Source organism: Bombina bombina, chromosome 5 (genome assembly GCF_027579735.1).
Source record: "Bombina bombina isolate aBomBom1 chromosome 5, aBomBom1.pri, whole genome shotgun sequence".
NCBI lineage: Eukaryota > Metazoa > Chordata > Amphibia > Anura > Bombinatoridae > Bombina > Bombina bombina.
Genome location: NC_069503.1, coordinates 173,198,440 through 173,220,803, shown reverse-complemented (window position 1 = coordinate 173,220,803; position 22,364 = coordinate 173,198,440). Strand labels below are relative to the sequence as shown.

At 40.0% G+C, this 22,364-nt stretch overlaps 1 protein-coding gene across 1 annotated transcript in view; it reads left to right on the top strand.

The window, feature by feature from the left end:
* Positions 1 to 22,364, top strand: part of ACVR2B (activin A receptor type 2B) — a 359,769-nt gene that overhangs the window by 329,461 nt on the left and 7,944 nt on the right. Inside the window, exons 9-10 of the mRNA XM_053713788.1 lie at positions 16,659 to 16,797; positions 18,519 to 18,649. Coding sequence (XP_053569763.1) covers positions 16,659 to 16,797; positions 18,519 to 18,649 — 270 coding nt within the window. The remainder of the gene's footprint in view (positions 1 to 16,658; positions 16,798 to 18,518; positions 18,650 to 22,364) is intronic.

Sequence of the window (22,364 nt, the reverse complement as noted above, 5' to 3'; positions counted from 1 at the left end):
ATTCTCACGCAACACTCTCGCACACACATACAAATTTGTCCCTTTAATATGCTAAACCTGAGCGATTGTCATGTAAATATTTTGCTCTTTTGTTCAGCGCTTCTGCAAATGACCTTTCTTATTATTGTAACCCTGTATTTCTGGCATCTTTGCAATATGTATACATTCTTTTGTTTGTGTCTGGAAGGCTTAGGCATTCCTGCATCACTGACATTTCTAACAGCTGTCAGGAAAAATTAGCAGCAAGCACTCGAACGTACACAAGCAAAGCAAATCTCTCCTGGAACACTTTAGGCCCTAAAGTTAAGACGTTTTTGTCATTTTTTTTCTCATTCCCATACTGAAATTGGAGTACGTGTACAAAGTATAATTTTGTATTCATTTTGTAGTTATTTCCTTTTTGTTGAACAGGAGCTTAGTATAATATTACCATAGTTCATAAACTGCAACTTGCGTTCTTTATTTATTTTTTAAGCAGTAGATTGTAAGTTCTTCTGAGCAGATTTTTTTTTTCTTATAACTGCGAATCTGTCATTGTTCACCTGTGCTAGGTACATTAATTACAGAAGAATTGTGCAATCAAGTGCATAATAAAAAGACAATGCAATAGACTTACGTTGAATTTTTAATAAACCGTAGATTTTTTTTACTGTCAAAAATAAACCTTTCTGTACATTTGCTATAGCCCCATGTGACAGTCATCAGCCAAACAGACTCATGTACATATACACCATTATGTCTTGCTCAGTAGGAGCTGGTGCCTCAGCAAGTGTGCATATAAAATCACTGTGCACAATTAAATAAAGGAAATTAGAAAGTGTCTTAAACCTAATTTCTCTTGTTAAGTGTATCCAGTCCACGGATCATCCATTACTTGTGGGATATTCTCCTTCCCAACAGGAAGTTGCAAGAGGATCACCCACAGCAGAGCTGCTATATAGCTCCTCCCCTCACTGCCATACCCAGTCATTCTCTTGCAACTCTCAACTAAGATGGAGGTCGTAAGAGGGCTGTGGTGTTTTATACTTAGTTTATTTCTTCAATCAAAAGTTTGTTATTTTTAAATGGTACCGGAGTGTACTGTTTATCTCAGGCAGTATTTAGAAGAAGAATCTGCCTGCGTTTTCTATGATCTTAGCAGAAGTAACTAAGATCCTTTGCTGTTCTCACATATTCTGAGGAGTGAGGTAACTTCAGAGGGGGAATAGCGTGCAGGTTTTCCTGTAATAAGGTATGTGCAGTTAAAATATTTTTCTAGGGATGGAATTTGCTAGAAAATTCTGCTGATACCGAAGTAATGTAAGTAAAGCCTTAAATGCAGTGATAGCGACTGGTATCAGGCTTATTAATAGAGATACATACTCTTATAAAAGTGTATTTCTTTCATGTAATTAACAAGAGTCCATGAGCTAGTGACGTATGGAATATACATTCCTACCAGGAGGGGCAAAGTTTCCCAAACCTTAAAATGCCTATAAATACACCCCTCACCACACCCACAAATCAGTTTTACAAACTTTGCCTCCAAGGGAGGTGGTGAAGTAAGTTTGTGCTAGATTCTACGTTGATATGCGCTCCGCAGCAAGTTGGAGCCCGGTTTTCCTCTCAGCGTGCAGTGAATGTCAGAGGGATGTGAAGAGAGTATTGCCTATTGAATGCAGTGATCTCCTTCTACGGGGTCTATTTCATAAGGTTCTCTGTTATCGGTCGTAGAGATTCATCTCTTACCTCCCTTTTCAGATCGACGATATACTCTTATATTTACCATTTCCTCTACTGATTCTCGTTTCAGTACTGGTTTGGCTTTCTACAAACATGTAGATGAGTGTCCTGGGGTAAGTAAGTCTTATTTTCTGTGACACTCTAAGCTATGGTTGGGCACTTTATTTATAAAGTTCTAAATATATGTATTCAAACATTTATTTGCCTTGACTCAGAATGTTCAACTTTCCTTATTTCCAGACAGTCAGTTTCATATTTGGGATTATGCATTGAATTATCATATTTTTTCTTACCTCAAAAATTTGTCTTTTTTCCCTGTGGGCTGTTAGGCTCGCGGGGGCTGAAAATGCTTCATTTTATTGCGTCATTCTTGGCGCGGACTTTTTTGGCGCAAAAATTCTTTTCCGTTTCCGGCGTCATACGTGTCGCCGGAAGTTGCGTCATTTTTTGACGTTATTTTGCGTCAAAGATGTCGGCGTTCCGGATGTAGCGTCATTTTTGGCGCCAAAAGCATTTAGGCGCCAAATAATGTGGGCGTCTTTTTTGGCGCTAAAAAATATGGGCGTCATTTTTGTCTCCACATTATTTAAGTCTCATTATTTATTGCTTCTGGTTGCTAGAAGCTTGTTCACTGGCATTTTTTTCCCATTCCTGAAACTGTCATTTAAGGAATTTGATCAATTTTGCTTTATATGTTGTTTTTTTCTTTTACATATTGCAAGATGTTCCACGTTGCAACTGAGTCAGAAGATACTACAGGAAAATCACTGCACAGTGCTGGAGCTACCAAGCTAAGTCTGCTATAAACTTTTGGTATCTGTTTCTCCAGCTGTTATTTGTATTGCATGTCATGTCAAACTTATTAATGCAGATAAAATTTCCTTTAGTACTGTTACATTACCTGTTGCTGTCCGTCAACATCTAATTTTCAGAGTGTTCCTGATAACATAAGAGATTTTATTTTTTAAATCCATTAAGAAGGCTATGTCTGTTATTTCTCCTTCTAGTATACATAAAAGTCTTTTAAAACTTCTCTTTTTTTCAGATGAATTTTTAAATGAACATCATCATTCTGATACTGATAATGGTTCTTCTGGTTCAGAGGTTTCTGTCTCAGAGGTTGATGCTGATAAATCTTTGTATTTGTTCAAGATGGAATTTATTCGTTCTTTACTTAAAGAAGTGTTATTTGCATTAGAAATAGAGGATTCTAGTCCTCTTGATACTAAATGTAAACGTTTAAATAAGGTTTTTAAATCTCCTGTAGTTATTCCAGAAGTGTTTTATCTCCCTGATGCTATTTCTGAAGTAATTTCCAGGGAATGGAATAATTTGGGTAATTTATTTACTCCTTCTAGACGTTTAAGCAAATTATATCCTGTGCCATCTGACAGATTAGAGTTTTTTGGGACAAAAATCCCTAAGGTTATGGGGCTGTCTCTACTCCTGCTAATGTACTACTATTCCTATGGCAGATAGTACTTCATTTAAGGATCCTTTAGATAGGAAAATTGAATCCTTTCTAAGAAAAGCTTACTTATGTTCAGGTAATCTTCTTAGACCTGCTATATTTTTAGCGGATGTTGCTGCAGCTTCAACTTTTTGGTTAGAAGCTTTAGCGCAACAAGTAACAGATCATAATTTTATAGCATTATTATTATTCTATAACATGCTAATAATTTTATTGGTGATACCATCTTTTGATATCATTAGAGTTGATGTCAGGTATATGTCTCTAGCTATTTTAGCTAGAAAAGCTTTATGGATTAAACTTGGAATGCTGACATGTCTTCTAAGTCAACTTTGCTTTCCCTTTCTTTCCAGGGTAAATAATCATTTCGTTCCTTTCCTCACAACAAGGAACAAAAGCCTGATCCTTCATCCTCAGGAGCGGTATCAGTTTGGAAACTATTTCCAGTTTGGAATATATCCAAGCCTTATAGAAACCTATAGCCAGCTCCTAAGTACCTATGAAGGTGCGGCCCTTATTCCAGCTCAGCTGGTATGGGGCAGATTACGTTTTCTTCAAAGAAATTTGGATCAATTCCGTTCTTAATCTCTGGTTTCAGAAACATTGTTTCAGAAAGGTACAGAATTGGCTTCAAGTTAAGGCCTCCTGCTAAGAGATTCTTTTCTTTCCCGTGTCCCAGTCGACACAGCAAGGCTCAGCATTTCTGAAATGTGTTTCAGATCTAGAGTTGGCTGGAGTATTTATGCCAGTTCCAGTTCTGGAACAGGGGCTGGGGTTTTATTTTATCTCTTCATTGTACCAAAGAAGGTCAATTCCTTCAGACCAGTTCTGGATCTATCATTATTGAATCGTTATGTTAGGATACCAACATTCAAGATGGTTACTGTAGGACTATCCTGCCTTTTGTTTAGCAAGGGCATTATATGTCTACAATAGATTTACAGGATGTGTATCTGCATATTCCGATTCATCCAGATCACTTTTAGTGTCTGAGATTCTCTTTTTAGACAAGCATTACCAGTTTTGTGGCTCTACTGTTTGGCCTAGCCTCAGTTCCAAGAATTTTTTTCAAAGGTTCTCGGTGCCCTTCTTTCTGTAATCAGAGAATAGGGTTTTGGTATTTCCTTATTTGGACGATATCTTGGTACTTGCTCAGTCTTCTCATTTTCGAAGAATCTCATACGAATCGACTTGTGTTGTTTCTTCAAGTTCATGGTTGGAGGATCAATTTACCAATCAGTTCATTGATTCCTCAGACAAGGGTAACCTTTTTAGGTTTCTAGATAAATTCAGTGTCTATGACTCTGTCCTTGTCAGACAAGAGAAGTTTAACATTGATATCAGCTTGTCAAAACCTTCAGTCACAATCATTCCCTTTGGTAGCCTTATGCATGGAAATGTTGGGTCTTAGGACTGCCGCATCAGATGCGATCTCCTTTGCTCGTTTTCACATGCGACCTCTTCAGCTCTGTATGCTGAACCAATGGTGCAGGGATTACTCAAAGATATCTCAATTAATATCTTTAAACCGATTTTACGACACTCTCTGACATGGTGGACAGATCACCATCGTTCAGTTCAGGGGGCTTCTTTGTTCTTCCGACCTGGACTATAATCTCAACAGATACAAGTCTTACAGGTTGGGGAGCTGTGTGGGGGTATCTGACGGCACAAGGGGTTTGGGAATCTCAGGAGGTGAGATTTCCGATCAATTTGGAACTCCGTGCAATTTTCAGAGCTCTTCAGTCTTGGCCTCTTCTGAAGAGAGAGTTGTTCATTGTTTTCAGATAAGACAATGTCACAACTGTGGCATACATCAATCATCAAGGAGGGACTCACAGTCCTCTGGCTATGAAAGAAGTATCTCGAATTTTGGTTTGGGCGGAATCCAGCTCCTGTCTAATCTCTGCGGTTTATATCCCAGGTATGGACAATTGGAAAGCGGATTATCTCAGTCGCCAAACGTTGCATCCGGGCGAATGGTCTCTTCACCCAGAGGTATTTCTTCAGATTGTTCAAATGTGGGAACTTCCAGAAATAGATCTGATGGCTTCTCATCTAAACAAGAAACTTCCCAGGTATCTGTCCAGATCCCGGGATCCTCAGGCGGAGGCAGTGGATGCATTTTCACTTCCTTGGAAGTATCATCCTGCCTATATCTTTCCGCCTCTAGTTCTTCTTCCAAGAGTAATCTCCAAGATTCTGAAGGAATGCTCGTTTGTTCTGCTGGTAGCTCCGGCATGGCCTCACAGGTTTTGGTATGCGGATCTTGTCCGGATGGCCTCTTGCCAACCGTGGACTCTTCCGTTAAGACCAGACCTTTTGTCTCAAGGTCCTTTTTTCCATCAGGATCTGAAATCCTTAAATTTAAAGGTATGGAGATTGAACGCTTGATTCTTGGTCAAAGAGGTTTCTCTGACTCTGTGATTAATACTATGTTACAGGCTCGTAAATCTGTATCCAGAGAGATATATTATAGAGTCTGGAAGACTTATATTTCTTGGTGTCTTTCTCATCTTTTTTCTTGGCATTCTTTTAGAATACCGAGAATATTACAATTTCTTCAGGATGGTTTAGATAAGGGTTTGTCCGCAAGTTCCTTGAAAGGTCAAATCTCTGCTCTTTCTGTTCTTTTTCACAGAAAGATTGCTATTCTTCCTGATATTCATTGTTTTGTACAAGCTTTGGTTCGTATAAAGCCTGTCATTAAGTCAATTTCTCCTCCTTGGAGTTTGAATTTGGTTCTGGGGGCTCTTCAAGCTCCTCCATTTGAACCTATGCATTCATTGGATATTAAATTACTTTCTTGGAAAGTTTTGTTCCTTTTGGCCATCTCTTCTGCCAGAAGAGTTTCTGAATTATCTGCTCTTTCTTGTGAGTCTCCTTTTCTGATTCTTCATCAGGATAAGGCGGTGTTGCGAACTTCTTTTGAATTTTTACCTAAAGTTGTGAATTCCAACAACATTAGTAGAGAAATTGTGGTTCCTTCATTATGTCCTAATCCTAAGAATTCTAAGGAGAAATCGTTGCATTCTTTGGATGTTGTTAGAGCTTTGAAATATTATGTTGAAGCTACGAAATCTTTCTGTAAGACTTCTAGTCTATTTGTTATCTTTTCCGGTTCTAGGAAAGGCCAGAAAGCTTCTGCCATTTCTTTGGCATCTTGGTTGAAATCTTTAATTCATCTTGCCTATGTTGAGTCGGGTAAAATTCCGCCTCAGAGAATTACAGCTCATTCTACTAGGTCAGTATCTACTTCCTGGGCGTTTAGGAATGAAGCTTCGGTTGACCAGATCTGCAAAGCAGCAACTTGGTCCTCTTTGCATACTTTTACTAAATTCTACCATTTTGATGTATTTTCTTCTTCTGAAGCAGTTTTTGGTAGAAAAGTTCTTCAGGCAGCGGTTTCAGTTTGAATCTTCTGCTTATGTTTTTTGTTAAACTTTATTTTGGGTGTGGATTATTTTCAGCAGGAATTGGCTGTCTTTATTTTATCCCTCCCTCTCTAGTGACTCTTGTGTGGAAAGATCCACATCTTGGGTAGTCATTATCCCATACGTCACTAGCTCATGGACTCTTGTTAATTACATGAAAGAAAACATAATTTATGTAAGAACTTACCTGATAAATTCATTTCTTTCATATTAACAAGAGTCCATGAGGCCCACCCTTTTTTGTGGTGGTTATGATTTTTTTGTATAAAGCACAATTATTCCAATTCCTTATTTTATATGCTTCGCACTTTTTTTCTTATCACCCCACTTCTTGGCTATTCGTTAAACTGATTTGTGGGTGTGGTGAGGGGTGTATTTATAGGCATTTTAAGGTTTGGGAAACTTTGCCCCTCCTGGTAGGAATGTATATTCCATACGTCACTAGCTCATGGACTCTTGTTAATATGAAAGAAATGAATTTATCAGGTAAGTTCTTACATAAATTATGTTTTTAAAACGTTTACTGGCATGTTTAATCGTTTTTTACATATGTTTGGTGATAAAACTTATTGGGGCCTAGTTTTTTCCACATGGCTGGCTTGAATTTTGCCTAGAAACAGTTCCCTGAGGCTTCCCACTGTTCTAATATGAGTGGGAGGGGCCTATTTTAGCATTTTTTTGCACAGCAAAAATTACAGACACAGACATCCAGCTTCTTCCTGCATGATCCAGGACTTCTCTGAAGGGCTCAAAAGGCTTCAAAAGTCGTATTGAGGGAGGTAAAAAGCCACAGTAGAGCTGTGGCAGTTGTTGTGACTGTTTAAAAAACGTTTTTGTCATTTGTTATTCCGTTTTTGGTATTAAGGGGTTAATCATCCATTTGCAAGTTGGTGCAATGCTCTGCTTAACTTATTACATACACTGTAAAAATTTCGTTAGTGTAACTGCATTTTTTCACTGTTATTTCAAAATTTGGGAAAATTTGTGTTTCTTAAAGGCGCAGTAACGTTTTTTATATTGCTTGTAAACTTTTTTTAAAGTGTTTTCCAAGCTTGCTAGTCTCATTGCTAGTCTGTTTAAACATGTCTGACACAGAGGAACCTACTTGTTCATTATGTTTGAAAGCCATGGTGGAGCCCCATAGGAGAATGTGTACTAAATTTATTGATTTCACCTTAAACAGTAAAGATCAGTCTTTATCTATAAAATAATTATCACCAGAGGGTTCTGTCGAGAGGGAAGTTATGCCGACTAACTCTCCCCACGTGTCAGACCCTTCGCCTCCCGCTCAGGGGACGCACGCTAATATGGCGCCAATTACATCAGGGACGCCCATAGCGATTACCTTGCAGCCTGTCCTGCAAGTTGCAGGACATGGCTGCAATCATGAATAATACCCTGTCAGAGGTATTATCTAGATTGCCTGAATTAAGAGGCAAGCGTGATAGCTCTGGGGTTAGGAGAGATACAGAGCGCGCAAATGCTGTTAGAGCCATGTCTGATACTGCGTCTCAGTATGCAGAACATGAGGACGGAGAGCTTCAGTCTGTGGGTGACATCTCTGACTCGGGGAAACCTGATTCAGAGATTTCTAATTTTAAATTTAAGCTTGAGAACCTCCGTGTATTGCTTGGGGAGGTATTAGCTGCTCTGAATAACTGTAACACAGTTGCAATTCCAGAGAAATTGTGTAGGCTGGATAGATACTATGCGGTGCCGGTGTGTACTGACGTTTTTCCTATACCTAAAAGGCTTACAGAAATTGTTAGCAAGGAGTGGGATAGACCCGGTGTGCCCTTTTCCCCACCTCCTATATTTAGAAAAATGTTTCCAATAGACGCCACTACAGGGACTTATGGCAGACGGTCCCTAAGGTGGAGGGAGCAGTTTCTACTTTAGCAAAGCGTACCACTATCCCGGTTGAGGACAGTTGTGCTTTTTCAGATCCAATGGATAAAAAATTGGAGGGTTACCTTAAGAAAATGTTTATTCAACAAGGTTTTATTTTACAGCCCATTGCATGCATTGCGCCTTTCACTGCTGCGGCGGCATTCTGGTTTGAGGCCCTGGAAGAGGCCATCCAGACAGCTCCATTGAATGAAATTATTGACAAGCTTAGAACGCTTAAGCTAGCTAACTCATTTGTTTCTGATACCATTGTTCATTTGACTAAACTAACGGCTAAGAATTCCGGATTCGCCATCCAGGCGCGTAGGGCGCTATGGCTTAAATCCTGGTCAGCTGACGTGACTTCAAAGTCTAAATTACTCAACATTCCTTTCAAGGGGCAGACCTTATTCGGGCCTGGCTTGAAGGAAATTATTGCTGACATTACTGGAGGCAAGGGTCATACCCTTCCTCAGGACAGGGCCAAATCAAAGGCCAAACAGTCTAATTTTCGTGCCTTTCGAAATTTCAAGGCAGGAGCAGCATCAACTTCCTCCGCTTCAAAACAAGAGGGAACTGTTGCTCATTCCAGACAGGCCTGGAAACCTAACCAGTCCTGGAACAAGGGCAAGCAGGCCAGAAAGCCTTCTGCTGCCCCCAAGACAGCATGAAGGAATGGCCCCCTATCCGGAAACGGATCTAGTGGGGGGCAGACTTTCTCTCTTCGCCCAGGCGTGGGCAAGAGATATTCAGGATCCCTGGGCGTTGGAGATCATATCTCAGGGATATCTTCTGGACTTCAAAGCTTCTCCTCCACAAGGGAGATTTCATCTTTCAAGGTTATCAGCAAACCAGATAAAGAAAGAGGCATTCCTAAGCTGTGTGCAAGACCTCCTAGTAATGGGAGTGATCCATCCAGTTCCGCGGATGGAACAAGGACAGGGATTTTATTCAAATCTGTTTGTGGTTCCCAAGAAAGAGGGAACCTTCAGACCAATCTTGGATCTAAAGATCTTAAACAAATTCCTCAGAGTTCCATCATTCAAAATGGAAACTATTCGGACCATCCTACCCATGATCCAAGAGGGTCAGTACATGACCACAGTGGACTTAAAGGATGCCTACCTTCACATACCGATTCACAAAGATCATCATCGGTTCCTAAGGTTTGCCTTTCTAGACAGGCATTACCAATTTGTAGGTCTTCCCTTCGGGTTGGCCACTGCCCCAAGAATTTTTACAAAGGTTCTGGGCTCACTTCTGGCGATTCTAAGACCGCGAGGCATAGCGGTGGCTCCATATCTAGACGACATCCTGATACAGGCGTCAAGCTTTCAAATTGCCAAGTCTCATACAGAGATAGTTCTGGCATTTCTGAGGTCGCATGGGAGGGACTCTTATAGATTCTGTAGAGATGAAAATTTACCTGACGGAGTCCAGGTTATCAAAACTTCTAAATGCTTGCCGTGTCCTTCATTCCATTCCACGCCCGTCAGTAGCTCAGTGCATGGAAGTAATCGGCTTAATGGTAGCGGCAATGGACATAGTGCCATTTGCGTGCCTGCATCTCAGACCGCTGCAATTATGCATGCTAAGTCAGTGGAATGGGGATTACTCAGATTTGTCCCCTCTACTAAATCTGGATCAAGAGACCAGAGATTCTCTTCTCTGGTGGCTTTCTCGGGTCCATCTGTCCAAGGGTATGACCTTTCGCAGGCCAGATTGGACGATTGTAACAACAGATGCCAGCCTTCTAGGTTGGGGCGCAGTCTGGAACTCCCTGAAGGCTCAGGGATCGTGGACTCAGGAGGAGAAACTCCTCCCAATAAATATTCTGGAGTGAAGAGCAATATTCAATGCTCTTCTAGCTTGGCCTCAGTTAGCAACACTGAGGTTCATCAGATATCAGTCGGACAACATCACGACTGTGGCTTACATCAACCATCAAGGGGGAACCAGGAGTTCCCTAGCGATGTTAGAAGTCTCAAAGATAATTTGCTGGGCAGAGTCTCACTCTTGCCACCTGTCAGCGATCCACATCCCAGGCGTAGAGAACTGGGAGGCGGATTTTCTAAGTCGTCAGACTTTTCATCCGGGGGAGTGGGAACTCCATCCGGAGGTGTTTGCTCAACTGGTCCATCGTTGGGGCAAACCAGAACTGGATCTCATGGCGTCTCGCCAGAACGCCAAGCTTCCTTGTTACGGATCCAGGTCCAGGAACCCGGGAGCAACTCTGATAGATGCTCTAGCAGCTCCTTGGTTCTTCAACCTGGCCTATGTGTTTCCACCGTTTCCTCTGCTCCCTCGACTGATTGCCAAAATCAAACAGGAGAGAGCATCGGTGATTCTGATAGCGCCTGCGTGGCCACGCAGGACCTGGTATGCAGACCTAGTGGACATGTCATCTCTTCCACCATGGACTCTGCCTCTGAGGCAGGACCTTCTAATACAAGGTCCTTTCAATCATCCAAATCTAATTTCTCTGAGACTGACTGCATGGAGATTGAACGCTTGATTCTATCAAGGCGTGGCTTCTCCGAGTCAGTCATTGATACCTTAATACAGGCTCGGAAGCCTGTCACCAGGAAAATCTACCATAAGATATGGCGTAAATATCTTTATTGGTGTGAATCCAAGAGTTACTCATGGAGTAAGGTTAGGATTCCTAGGATATTGTCCTTTCTCCAAGAGGGTTTGGACAAAGGCTTATCAGCTAGTTCTTTAAAAGGACAGATCTCTGCTCTGTCTATTCTTTTGCACAAGCGTCTGGCAGAAGTTCCAGACGTCCAGGCATTTTGTCAGGCTTTGGTTAGGATTAAGCCTGTGTTTAAAACTGTTGCTCCCCTGTGGAGCTTAAACTTGGTTCTTAAAGTTCTTCAGGGAGTTCCGTTTGAACCCCTTCATTCCATTGATATTAAACTTTTATCTTGGAAAGTTCTGTTTTTGATGGCTATTTCCTCGGCTCGAAGAGTCTCTGAGTTATCTGCCTTACATTGTGATTCTCCATATCTGATTTTTCATTCAGACAAGGTAGTTCTGCGTACCAAACCTGGGTTTTTACCTAAGGTGGTTTCTAACAGGAATATCAATCAAGAGATTGTTGTTCCATCATTGTGTCCTAATCCTTCTTCAAAGAAGGAACGTCTTTTGCATAATCTGGACGTAGTCCGTGCCTTGAAGTTTTACTTACAGGCTACTAAAGATTTTCGTCAAACATCTGCCCTGTTTGTCAAAAAGCTTCGGCAACCTCTCTCTCCTTTTGGCTTCGGAGCATAATACGCTTAGCCTATGAGACTGCTGGACAGCAGCCCCCTGAAAGGATTACAGCTCATTCTACTAGAGCTGTGGCTTCCACCTGGGCCTTTAAAAATGAGGCCTCTGTTGAACAGATTTGCAAGGCTGCGACTTGGTCTTCGCTTCACACATTTTCAAAATTTTACAAATTTGACACTTTTGCTTCTTCGGAGGCTGTTTTTGGGAGAGAGGTTCTACAGGCAGTGGTTCCTTCCATTTAAGTTCCTGCCTTGTCCCTCCCATCATCCGTGTACTTTAGCTTTGGTATTGTTATCCCACAAGTAATGGATGATCCGTGGACTGGATACACTTAACAAGAGAAAACATAATTTATGCTTACCTGATAAATGTATTTCTCTTGTAGTGTATCCAGTCCACGGCCCGCCCTGTCCTTTTAAGGCAGGTCTAAATTTTAATTAAACTACAGTCACCACTGCACCCTATGGTTTCTCCTTTCTTGTCTTGTTTCGGTCGAATGACTGGATATGGCAGTGAGGGGAGGAGCTATATAGCAGCTCTGCTGTGGGTGATCCTCTTGCAACTTCCTGTTGGGAAGGAGAATATCCCACAAGTAATGGATGATCCGTGGACTGGATACACTACAAGAGAAATAAATTTATCAGGTAAGCATAAATTATGTTTTTTTTGTTTCATGATAGAACATACAATTTTCAAACATTTTAAACAACTTTCCAATTTAATTCTGTTCTCTTATAGTTCTCTCAGTATCGTTTGTTGAAAAGCATACCTAAGTAGGCTTGGGAGCTAGCTACCTGTCATTGGCTTACTGATGTGTTTAGCTAGCTCCTAGTAATGCATTGTTGCGCCTTCCACAAAAGATACCAAGAGAATGAAGCAAATTTGATACTAGAAGTAAATTGGAAAATTGTTTAAAAATATATCTGAATTGTGAGAGGAAAATTTGGGGTTTCATGTCCCTTTTTAAAACGGCAGGTTTTATCTGAATAATGACATGTTAATTTTGACTTTTAGTGTCCCTTTAATTATGTTGTAGACATGGATTTGTTTTGATGTTACGTGTTTTCTCTCATAACTATAAATTTTAGTTTAAGGAAATTAACTTTTAAAACAGAATTAAAGGTACTTTGTGGCTCCTCATAACATATGTTTTTATTGTGCCTAATGATTCTACTAAGCAGCACTGGGAAGAGGGAAAGATGGTGAGAATGCACTCACCAGATCTTCATCAACAATAAATCTGTTTATTTTAACATAGTTATTGTTAATGAAGACCTGGTGAGTGCTTTCTACTTGCATACTGTACATTGGGCTTTAAATGCACCCTGGGCAGTTGTGGACTTGAAAAGTGTGTGCAGAGCCCTATGGAAGAAAAAATAAATAAATATATACTATATATATATATATATATATATATATATATATATATATATATATATATATATATATATATATATATATATATATATATATATATATATATATATATAAATATATATAAATATATATATAATGTTTGTGTATGTATTTACAGACATATATACACATATAAACACATAAATACATATGTACACACATATAGACATAAATATATATATTAGGGCTGGGCGATATGGGAAAAATTGAAAATCGCGATTTTGACCACGAAATATTGCGATTTTAATCACAATTTTTTGAAAAGAACTGAAAGCTAGCAGGGACAAGCCCTACCCCCCACACAAGACAGACAGTTCATCTTACACATCTGATCCTGCAGCCCCTTTAATTTGCCACTGCCCACCATATTTCCCTCTTTCCAGTGCTGCTGCTTAGTAGAATCATTAGGCACAATAAAAACATATGTTGTGAGGAGCCACAAATTACAGCCCACGGTAGCGGCTGCAGGAAGGCCTACAGAATAATATACCAGCGCTGCTGTGGGTTGTAATGTGCAGCTCTTCACTACACATGTTGTGCATAGTACTAATATACATTGTGTATTTTTGTGTGTCACATGATCAATGTGTAATTGTGAGTGTATTTGTCACTGTGTGTGTGCTACCTACACACAGCTTGCACAAAATGTCATAGTCACTTGGCATAAGCTAAACATATACTATGAGAAGATCGTCAAACTGACAGTTACAGGCGACTGGGCATAAGCTGTGCAGTCTCACAAAATGGATATGTTCAGCGCCCACCACTATAGCACAATGTAATCTGTATTGTCGTAACAAAACGTTGTGTTATTTATGTCCTTGTCAGTGAGCCACAAGATACGCCCCCAGGGACCTCATCTGCAGTGTTTGTGTGTGTCACCTAAATTAATGTTTAATGACTCTTGCGCGTTCAAGTGAATGCTAGCAGGGACAAGCCCTATCCCCTCCACAAGACATGTGCTTCCTCTTGCAAATCTGATCTCGCAGCCACTTTAGCTTGCTGCTTCCCACCATCTTTCTCACTTCCCCCGGTGCTGCCTTTAAGGAGAAACATTAGAGCCCACAGTAGCGGCTGCAGGAAGGCCGCCAGAATAATATGCGAGAACTGCCGCGATCTCAGGATGTAATGCGCGGGTCCTCACTATACATGCTTTTAGTGTGCACGGTAATTCTACTGAGAGGTAGCACCGGGGGAAGAGAGAAAGATGGTGGGAATCAGCAAGCTAAATGCGCTGCAGGATCAGATGCATAAGATGAACCGCCTCTCTTGTTGAGGGGAAAGGCACGTCCGTGAGAGCAAAGGTAGCGCAGCCGGCAGTGAAGGGGAATGGGGTGGTTATGGAGACAGAGTTGCAATGTCGTGCTGCATGGGGGAACTGTTCCTGAGATGGTAGCAGCCAGAATAGCAAGAATGAGTGAGTGCAAAGCGTCACATCAGCCGTACACTGATAACCTGATCTGTGAACGGGTCCTTGCTGTGTTGGCTGGAGGCAGGTGCCGCCATAATAGGCATTATACTGCATACCAGCTACGAAGTCTTGCAATACACTGTGAGAATGAAGTCACTACCCCGCATCTTACCCGCATGCGGAGCCTTCCTGTATGTCATAGGTGATTTCATAGTGGGCGGGGTTATAAATCACATACTCCGCAATTTGAAATTTCGTCGATTTAAAATCACGATTAATCACATCATGCGATTAATTGTGCAGCCCTAATATATATTTGCATTGGAGCCCTTTGCAGTTAAGTATATGAAAGCATGTCAAAGAATATTTATCCAATATTCATTTTTAATAAAGGTTTTAACTATGTATTTACTGTAAATATTTCACATGCCAATGTTCTGCACATAGCAAAATATGATCTATGTAGTATGTATTTATAAATATATATTCCTATATATATTTGTATGTGTGTGTGTATGTATGGTGCCACCAATCAGCAAGTGCTATCCAGGGTCTGAACCAAAAATGGTCCAGCTCCTAAGCTTACATTCTTGCCTTTTCAAATAAAGATTCCAAGAGAATGAAGAAAAATTGATAACAGGAGTAAATTAGATAGTTGCTTAAAATTGCATGCTCTATCTGAATCATGAAATAAAAATTGGGTTCAGTGTCCCTTTTAAGAAATGTATGCATTTCATCTCTCTCTAGTGTTCCGATGTTGGTGATGTTACTTCACGCCACCATACATGACACAGAATGCACTAAATACACATTGCTAAAATAAAAAGCAGGGGGCATTGTGGGACAGTTCCGTAGATAATCATGCAGTACACATTTCCTCTTGATACTTTTTTACCCCACACAAAATGCCTGTGCTCCTTCTCTCCCACTCTCATAGTGAATTTAAAGGGACATTGCACTCATGCATATTACGCAATCACACACACACACAAATAATGTTGCCAGCCGGGTGGCATTATGAAGTAACTGGGTGGCGGCAGTGTAATATTTTGTTATATGATAACATTTTTGTCCATCTAAAGCACAAATAATGCATCATTTAACATACATTTATTTAATGATACTTTCTGCAATAATTATTGAAAAAATGTAATGTTTGCTAATTTTACCTGAATACTACTTTTACCCGGATGGTCAGTAAAATCAGCTGTGTGGTGCACCCATTAAAAAAGTCCTGGGGAGAACACTGCACACATTAAATCTATATTTTGGCATGAAAAGGGTTAAAGGCACAATTTACTCAAGCAAGTAGTTGATACAAGTTAATTGTATTACAAGCAGCTGCAGAAAAAAACCTCTTAAATGGGCTTTCTCCCACCCCCGCTGGGAAGTGGATTTCTGCTTCTTGCTTACATAGCTCTTAAATAGCCAATACTGCAGTATTTATATATTTAGTATAGGTGGTGGTTTCAACAAGCAAAATCAACCATTTAAAATGACCAAAATAAAGGTAAAGAAGCTATTTGGAAACACTTTAACCCCTTCAGGATGGGGGCAAATGTTAACGCTCATAACAAATTTCCGATGTAAACATTGACAGGAAACAGGAAGTCACGTTATTGTTGCTGTGATCACATGATTCCAATGCTGGGATGGGATCGGGGGGGGGGGGGGGAGGGACTGCCTATGATGCTAGGTACATCCACCAGTTGGATTTTGTGCTTCGTTAAAGCAGGAGAAGAGAGTAGGACACCAAAAATGTTAGAATGTTCCATGCCATCCTAATGGTGTTAAACCCAAGTGCTTTTAGGGCGGCATGGAACGGCATCTAAGGGTTAATACACTCCAGCAGGTAAAATTATAACACATTAAAGGGGAGAATCTCCGTACATCCAGTATAAGGGTTAAACTGCATATGCTGACCCTACAGTAATACTGCTCACTAGTATAGACTCATAACTAACCCCCACTAGTTTACGTACATGTTACAGGATGCCTTTTTATAACACTATTTGCTAAGTGCTACGTTTTTTTCTCACTGCAGGTTGGAACCAGGCGGTATATGGCTCCAGAGGTGCTAGAGGGAGCAATTAACTTCCAGCGCGACTCTTTTCTCAGGATAGACATGTATGCCGTGGGACTGGTACTCTGGGAGCTTGTATCAAGATGTACGGCAGCCGATGGTGAGTCTTTGCTTCCCCCATGTGGTTGTAATGTAAACTGCAGGCATATTGCTCTTAAATGTAGTTTATTGCCATGGCTTATGCAATATTATGCTTCTGTTTAAGATTTTTTTTTATTTATTTTAAAATTCACTATTATTACGCTCCATTTTACAACTATAGAACTTTTCGGCTGCTTTATTTTGCGGGTTTATAGGAAACAAAATACATTGAAAATATAGTATTGGACAAACATGAGGCCAATGACAAAGTGACAAGGCTATTTGGGTATTGTACAGATATTACCCTTAGGTTATCGGTAAAATGATGTAGAAAACAGTCACTAATTTGCTTGAGAACCTTGTATATGTACAATTTGCTTTTCTTCTTATGTCCCAGGTATTATGATTTTATTTATTTTTTGCTTTCTGGTATCTCAGAAATTCAAGTAGGAAACATTTTATATAAAATCTTTATATGATTTTAATAAAAATGTATATAGGGTGCGCTCTTGGTAAATCAGGTACAGAAATATGTGCTGAGTGTCTCTAAGTCAAATGTATCAATATATGAAGCAGTGAGTGTCTACCTAGATTCTATTAGAGAGCTAGATATCATATGTCTCACAATATATATCACAACAATGTCTTATTAAACAGAAACAAGTACGACTAAGGGACATTGTAGTGCTTTAATTCATAAGAACATGCAATTTGTGCACTACTTACATAGGGGTTAAACACACAGAGTCCCACTCAGGAGCCGTAAAAAACGGATGTTCCCGAACAGTGACCACATGAACCCACTAATCACCATCTCTTTAGCTCAACACTTAAGGTCTCTGGGCTGGCGAGATTATTAAAGAATGCTCACCATTACTTCTATTTCCCTGGTGGAATGATCTAAATCCACTTTTTACCCTAAAAACAGGGTATCTCGCAAAGAGGCGTATACAGCATTTTCGTATTGGGAGGAGATGCATACATTACAAAAGTGCACAATAAAATTTTATTTTAAAAATCTTACAAAACTAATAATTAAACAATTTACACACAAATACGCAGGAAAAATTGTGTTAAGGTGCATCAAAAATCATAACAAAATTATTTACCAGAAATCGTATTTTATCAAAAGCATAAAATTTACACAGGAATAAATCCTCTAAACTATGCACAGCGTAAATGGCAATTTAAGTACACTGGATGTTGGAAAAAAATAAATAAAAAAAATTGTAAAATGGACTGAAAATGAGCGTATATGAAATTGCCTCTATCCCCAGTGTAATTCTGTAAAGATTTTCGCACTACAGATCTCACATTTTTTTTCTCACAAACTAAAAGGTGACAAGCTTTTCTCAAAACACTCAGAACACATACATATGAAAATATAGGCGAATGTAAGTTGCTATACGCAGAACGTAGCGTAATGTGATTTATATTGGATGCAGGATTTCATTTCATGTGCCCCTGCTCAAGCGAACTACATTACTTTAAATAGGAGCCAACTCGCATGGACTGCCCTTTTTTTTTACGATAATTCCACTAAGGCAGGCCCTGCGAGGGTCAGCATGAAAAACCACGTCTGATATGGCGAAAATTAAAATGAAATGCCATCTTTTTTGCCTGTTCCTACAATTATGATGTGGGATTGGAAGTTCTTTGATACACATTTGTGAAACCTTTTCAGATTTACTTTGTATTAGGGACAGATTGACTTTGTTTCTTTTCTTTGGTGTGTTGCAGGACCTGTTGATGAGTATATACTGCCATTTGAAGAAGAGATTGGTCAGCATCCGTCACTGGAAGACCTGCAAGAAGTTGTCGTTCACAAGAAAATGCGGCCAGGAATCAAAGACCACTGGTTGAAACATCCTGTAAGTTTGGAAGTGAAGATAATTATTTTAGATCGTAACATGATTAGGGGAAAAACCAAGGTTTCAATATGGCTGAAACTAAATCTTGACAAGTATATCTTCAATATTTAAACAACAAATATAATTTTAGAAAGTCTATCTACATACTGTTCTCAGGCTAATCTTTGCTTTGAATACATCATAATGTCTGGCTTTTATTTACTGTTAAATGTACCTAAAAGTGATTCCTTGCTATTACCATCAGAAGGGTTGAATAAAAGCTTGCTGCCTGGGTCTGAGGAACACTATTTGTTCAGCCCTCACCAAGCGATGCTTGTGAAGAAGCAAGACTATAAAATGACAGAATTTATAAATTTATGCAGGGATTATGTGACTCTTGAACAATTGTTCTACAGATGCTGACTCAAAATGGAGAAACAAAATGTTCAGTGACAACATATCAAAGACCACCCTTGCACAGATTGTTTTGTCTCATGTCTGAATTGTTATCCCTTTAATCTAGACAGGCCAGAGGCTTGTTTTTCAAACAGAAAACCTCTGGAATACATTGTTTCCAATGCAGCAAAGGATTCTGGGTAATATATGCAAATTAGGTTCATAATGACACACCTTTTTTCTTCAAGTCTGCTTTTCAGCAGATTCCCTTAACGCCAAAGCATTGCTGTTCACACAGCTTATAAGCTTAGCTAGGGTTAGTGCAGTGATTCATAACCATCCCAGGAGTTATTACTACTCATCAGCTGGGAGAAGGTTTGAATCACTGCTGCGTGAAGTTGATTTCGGGCAAAATACAACAACATTTAAAATTAGGGGGAGGTAAAAGGTGAGTTTAAATTCCTATTAATATATCTTTCCTATGGCATGGAGAGTCCACAAATCATTCCAATTACTAGTGGGATATTCACTCCTGGCCAGCAGGAGGCGGCAAAGAGCACCCCAGCAGAGCTGTTAAAGGGACACTATACCCAAAAAAATTATTTCGTGATTCAGATTGAGCATGAAATTTTAAGCAACTTTCTAATTTACTCCTATTATCAAAGTTTCTTCATTCTCTTGGTATCTTTATTTGAAATGCAAGAATGTAAGTTTAGATGCCGGCCCATTTTTGGTGAACAACCTGGGTTGTTCTTGCTGATTGGTGGATAAATTCATCCACCAATAAAATAGTGCTGTCCAGAGTACTGAAACCAAAAAAAAGCTTAGATGCATTCTTTTTCAAATAATGATAGCAAGAGAACGAAGAAAAATTGATAATAGAGTTAAATTAGAAAGTTGCTTAAAATTGCATGCTCTTTCTGAATTACAAAAGAAAAAATTTGGGTACAGGGTCCCTTTAAGTATCACTTCCCTTACCCATAAACCCTAGTCATTCTCTTTGCCTTGATTACGGGAGGATGGCGAAGAAGGATTGGGGCTATGCTGTGTCCATGTCAATCTCTTTAGTAAGAGTAATGGGGGCTTTTAGCAGTTAGAAGGCGGCGAGGTGGTCCTTGCTTTATTTCTAACACCGATGCTACCCCTTTGATAGAAAGCCAGAGTTGGTTACTAAGTTTTTTTTCTTTTTCTACAGGTCTCTTAGATGTGGAGTGATCTGACATACCTAAGAGACTGTTCCCTGCCTGACAGCTACTTCCACAGGTAGAAGGTACCAGCATTCTAGGAGTTAATTGAAGACTTCTATTCCTGGAAGATCTTTGTGGATCTGCTCAGGGGGAAATGTATGTGCTTTGACATTTAATGGGCAGGGAGCATTTAAAGGGCACTGCATTGGAAACTTTATTGAGGCTGAGGAGACATGTTATAATAATGGGTTTTATAAGTGTCTGGGTTTTTTGAGAATGGGAGTTTGTCAGTCCTCCTTTTTGTTTAGGAGGTGTTTTTTACTTATTTACTAGCCAGAGTTTTTCGGCAGGAATTATGAGAGGTGAGCGGTCATGTGATCAGAGCCGTTATGCTACAACTTTTTAAATTTTCAGGAAGCAAGGTTTATTTTGCACCGTTTTAGTCTGGTAACACAATTTGTTTTTAGTTGCGGTCACGTTTGATATGCGCTTTCTTTTTTCGTCTTTTGCAGACCAGAGTTTTCTTCTGTGGTGCATTTAGTCAGCGGCTGTATGTGAGCAGCGGCTGGAGAGGATCCAAAATCATAGTGGGATCTTTCTGTTGGTGTGCTAGGAGCGGTAAGCCCTTGGCAGAGCTGAGGTTAAAGGTGTTTAGGTTTTCATTATCGTGTAATAGCGCTAGTGAATCTTATAACGGTTCTTTGATTCACTGTTGTTATGGACACTAATGAGAATTTCAATTTGCCAGTTGACAAAAGTTTGTTTTGCTTGGAAGCTCAGGTGGATCCTGCTGTGCAATTTTGCTCCTCTTGTTTAAATAAGACATTATTTAAAGATAAGATTTCTCCCCCAGAGCCCTCTGTCTCTCAGGATAATGTTGTTCCAGCATTGCCTCAGCTTTCCCCTCAAACGTCCCAAGCTTCACATGCAGTGCCCTGCGGTTCCTCTCAATAGCCTCCTGGTGTTTTTTTTTACCTGTTTCTGCAGCCTTGTCAGCTTTTCCGAAGGTTGCTGGTAAGCACAATAGGAAATCTAAACATATTAATGTTAATAAGGGTTCTGACTCCGCTAAGGCTTAGTTAGCCAGTTTGTCTCAGTTATCTGTTGAGGATGATTCATCAGTGTCTGAGGGAGAATTGTCAGATTCTGATACTGTAGTGACCAATTCTGCTGATTCAGAGGAGATTAATTTTAGATTTAAGTTACAACACCTCTGAGTACTTTTAAAGGAGGTTCTTGCTACTTTGGAAGAATCCTACTCAGCAGAGAACCCTAAGAGGTCTAGTAAACTTAATAGGGTATATGATGTACCTTCATCTGTGGAAGTGTTTCCAGTTCCAGACCGTATGGCAGATATCATAACTCAGGAATGAGATAAAAGAGGCATTCCTTTCTCCCCGTCGCCTGTTTTTAAAAATAGGTTTCCTGTTGCTGACTCTATTCGTGACCCGTGGTGCACAGTGCCCAAGGTAGAGGGAGCTATCTCTACTCTTGCCAAGAGAACTACTATTCCTATTGAAGATGGAAAATGTACACACTTGCCGTCCCATACTGGACCTAAAGTGTCTCAATTTATTTCTCAGAGTTCCGTCCTTCAAATGGAGACCATCAGTTCCATTCTTCCTTTGGTTCAAGAGGGTCAGTTCATGACGACCATAGACCTGAAGGATGCGTATCTTTATGTTCCCATTCACAGGGATCATTACCAGTATCTGAGGTTTGCTTTTCTGGACATACATTTCCAGTTTGTTGCCTTTAATTTTGGCCTTGCTACGCTCCCAGAATTTCCACAAAGGTTCTGGGGGCTCTTCTGGCAGTGGTCAGGTCCCAGGTCATTGCTGTGGCGCCTTACTTAGATGACATCTTGGTTCATGGGCCATCTTTTCGTCTAGCAAAATCTCATACAGAGCTGTTGTCTATTCTACATTCCCACGGGTGGAAAGTAAATCTGGGAAAAAGTTTCCTTGTACTGAATACAAGGGTGTGTTTCCTAGGAACAATTTTAGATTCCTTGTCCATTAAGATTTTTCTGACAGACGTCAGAAAATCCAAACCTCAGGCTTCTTGCCTTTCTCTTCAATCTGCTATTCGTCCATCTGTGGCTTAATGGATGGAGGTGATTGGTCTCATGGTTGCCTCCATGGACATCATTC